Source organism: Pleurodeles waltl, chromosome 2_2 (genome assembly GCF_031143425.1).
Source record: "Pleurodeles waltl isolate 20211129_DDA chromosome 2_2, aPleWal1.hap1.20221129, whole genome shotgun sequence".
Taxonomy (NCBI): Eukaryota; Metazoa; Chordata; class Amphibia; order Caudata; family Salamandridae; genus Pleurodeles; species Pleurodeles waltl.
Window position 1 is genome coordinate 1,185,302,194 of NC_090439.1, and position 3,360 is coordinate 1,185,305,553.

Below are 3,360 nucleotides of genomic sequence, written 5' to 3' on the forward strand. Positions count from 1 at the left end.
TTAATCATATTTAAAGGCAGCCCCTATGAGAGAGATAGGCCTTGCAACAGTGTAAACCGAATATGGCAGTATTTCACTGTCAGGACATATAAAACACATTAGTTTATGTCCTAAGGTTTAGGCCTGGCGAGTGGGTACACTTGCCAAGTCGAATTAGAAGTTTGAAACTGCAAACAAAGACACTGCAGTGGCAGGTCTGAGCCATGTTTACAGGGCTATTAATGTGGGTGGCAAAACCACTGCTGCAGGCCGACCAGTACCATTTGCATTACAGGCCCTGGACACTTATAGTGCACTCTCCTAGGGACTTACCAGTAAATCAAATATGCCAATAATGGAAAGCCAATTACATACACATTTTATATAGGAGCACTTGCACTTTAGCACTGGATAGCAGTGGGAAAGTGCCCAGGGTAACAGAAACAGCACAATCAGAGTCCAGCACACATCAACAACCTAGAAAACAGAGGCAAAAAGTTAGGGGAGACCACACCAAGGATGCCAAGTCTAACAACCCCCACTGCTAAACCACTATAACACTGAACAATGTCATGCTCCAGGCTCATCCCCATGAGCTGTATCCACAGTCATCTCTATCACACTGCTTTTCTTCATATATTGTTATTTCACACTAAACATGACCCCAACCTCCTGTGGAGCTGTTACTGTTTTTTGCTTTACAGTTGTTGTCGGAACTACAGTGCCAGCTCTCTCGGGCAATGACAACCTGTTCACACAAACAAAGTTGATTGTAAAAGTATCTGCCACGATTCCTCAGTGCTATGTAAATATCAATAAATATGGTTTTGAAAAGAAAGGAATAGATGTTCAGGCAGTTTGTTGATTAAGGACAATGTTTTTCTAAATTGAGGACCCAGATTTAACTCTGTCTTGAAGTAGTTCCTCAATGATTCAATTCAGTCCTTCACCATGCAAATTTTTTACATCTGATCTCTCAGTAGGAATGTTATCTCGGTACCCAGTACAATTCTAGTCAGAGAATAAGTTTCCTGTTTCCATCTGAAAACCCTTATGGGGAAATTGCAGAGACAAGAAAATTCAAAACATCCTCCAATTGACCCTGAACAATGAGATCTGAGTTTCAACATTCCCTGTGATAAGCATTGTCGCCGGGTCTGAGAGACCATAAATGATTCCCTATTTCTTGAGGCGTGATCTAGGTTCCAAGAACTTCTTTTGTTTGGGATTGGTGTCAACAGAGCAATCTGCGAAGATAGATTTAGTAATTACTCTTTTAAGCTGCCTGGAGGATTGTTCTGACGTGTTGATGCTGCAGTAGACAGGCAGTGACGGGATGTGGTCTGCTCGAGGCCTTTTATAGTTGTCTGGTGGCTCCAACGCACCCTTTGGAACTCCACTGGGATTTTCAATCATATGTTTTTGCACACTGAGGAACAAGTCTGCCATGAAGTTTTACGAGTCATCTTTTTCTGTGGTTTTCACCACTCCATATATCCTGATGTTAATTCAGAGTGAGCAGTCTTTCATGTCATTAATCGTGCATTTTTTCTAAACTAGACATCCTGTCCCCAGTCTAGCACCTTCTGCATTTGTTCATTGACTGCCTTCAAAGGTTTCTCAGTTGAGGCCATCTCTGTCTCTTTCTTTCCAGCCTGTATCCCTGCCCTGAACACAACAATGTCCAAACCCACAGATTTCACCATTTATGGAAGCAATAACTAGGAAAATGGGTGAAATTTCTTTCATGTTAAATTCCATGATGAATTCTCATTTAAATGTAAGCATCTATCATGATGTTTTTCCAGTCACCTGTTTATTGCCTAGAAGTGCTTCTGGAAACAGAAGCTGACGTGCTGGTCACTGCACAGACATATGTTGCAGCTGAGAAAGGTTCCAGGGCTATGGCAGGTAATCGATTATGTTTGTATTCACAGGCATATATTGTTGACATGTTTTTACAATGAACGTTATGGTATTTGATGTATGGTAGTCAATCCCATGGACTCATCATTAATAATTCCTGACTACTTTTGTAGTCAAAATATTCTTGAAATAATGTGAAAATAAATGTTTTATCACACTACCAAATATGCATTTCTAAATAGTTTGAAACAGCAGAAATGACTGATTTGGTTTGCTTTTTATTGTAGACATGGAAAACTGTTTGCAGTGCCCTGAGGACCAGTGGCCGAATGCCAAGAAGGATGGATGCAACAAAAGGGTCATTGTTTTCCTCTCATATAGTGATACACTTGGCGTAATTTTGTTCACTGTGGCCATTACCTTCTCTGCTGTCACTGTTGGAGTGCTGGGAATCTTTCTCAGACACCGGGATACCCCAATAGTGAAAGCTAATAACCGTGATCTCAGCTACACACTCCTCACTGCCCTAATTTTGGCTTTTCTATGCTCCCTCCTATTTATTGGACGGCCTGCGACATGGACCTGTCTGATCCAACAAGCTGCGTTTGGGATTATTTTTACTGTTGCTGTGTCTTGTGTTTTAGCAAAAACCATCACTGTTGTCATTGCCTTTAATGCCACAAGGCCTGGGAGCAGATTAAGTAGGTGGCTGGGATCCCGAGTGTCCGGCTCTATTGTCCTCTTGTGCACACTAGGAGAAGTGACAATCTGTCTCTCTTGGCTGCTCACAGCTCCACCTCACCCTGTCACTGACACACAGTCTGAGACTGGGAAGATGATCCTGCAGTGTGACCAGGGCTCCGTCACTGCCTTCTACAGTGTGATTGGTTACATGGGCCTGTTGGCCTTGGCCAGCTTCACTGTGGCCTTCTTAGCCAGGAACCTCCCGGATAAATTCAATGAGGCCAAGCTCATCACATTCAGCATGCTGGTGTTCTGCAGTGTCTGGGTCTCTTTCTTTCCAGCCTATATCAGCACTAAAGGCAAGTACATGGTGGCCGTGGAGATCTTCGCCATCTTAGCTTCTAGTGCTGGACTGTTGGGCTGTATATTCATCCCCAAATGTTACACCATTCTGTTCAGGCAGGATATCAACACCAGAGAACACCTAACTTTACATACTCATTTGTAGTTTCATGTTGGAGCTGAAATTGACTAAATTAAAGATTAATCATTAAAATGCTGTATTTCTGGAGGGTTTGAAAGCAATTGTATCATGCGTTTGTACAACCATTTGACTGCTTGCAGTAAAGCATTAGTACCTCCAGTAATAGAAGCTAGTTTTTAAGGACAGCAGCTGTGGATGATTTTGGGTCCTTTCTGTACTTGCAAGCTTCAATGGTTTTATTTGTTTTTAATATCCTTTTGGTATCTGAGTTTAGTTTAATTTTCACAAATGAACATCTGCACCATCCCGAAGGAGGGGAAATTTTAAAGATTTCAAAGTTACCAGAA

General features: G+C 42.0%; 1 protein-coding gene across 1 annotated transcript; it reads left to right on the forward strand.

Moving 5' to 3' along the window:
* The first annotated feature begins 2,134 nt into the window (after nt 1–2,134).
* Nucleotides 2,135–3,077, forward strand: LOC138279169 (vomeronasal type-2 receptor 116-like). Its single transcript, XM_069219386.1, has one exon. The coding sequence runs from the start codon at nt 2,135–2,137 to the stop codon at nt 3,035–3,037; it is 903 nt and encodes a 300-aa protein (XP_069075487.1). The 3' UTR covers nt 3,038–3,077.
* Nucleotides 3,078–3,360: the final 283 nt, after the last annotated feature.

What these genes read in the sequence shown, in the direction of transcription:
- LOC138279169 (XM_069219386.1), top strand. Translation starts at nt 2,135, where the DNA reads ATGGAAAACTGTTTGCAGTGCCCTGAGGACCAGTGGCCGAATGCCAAG.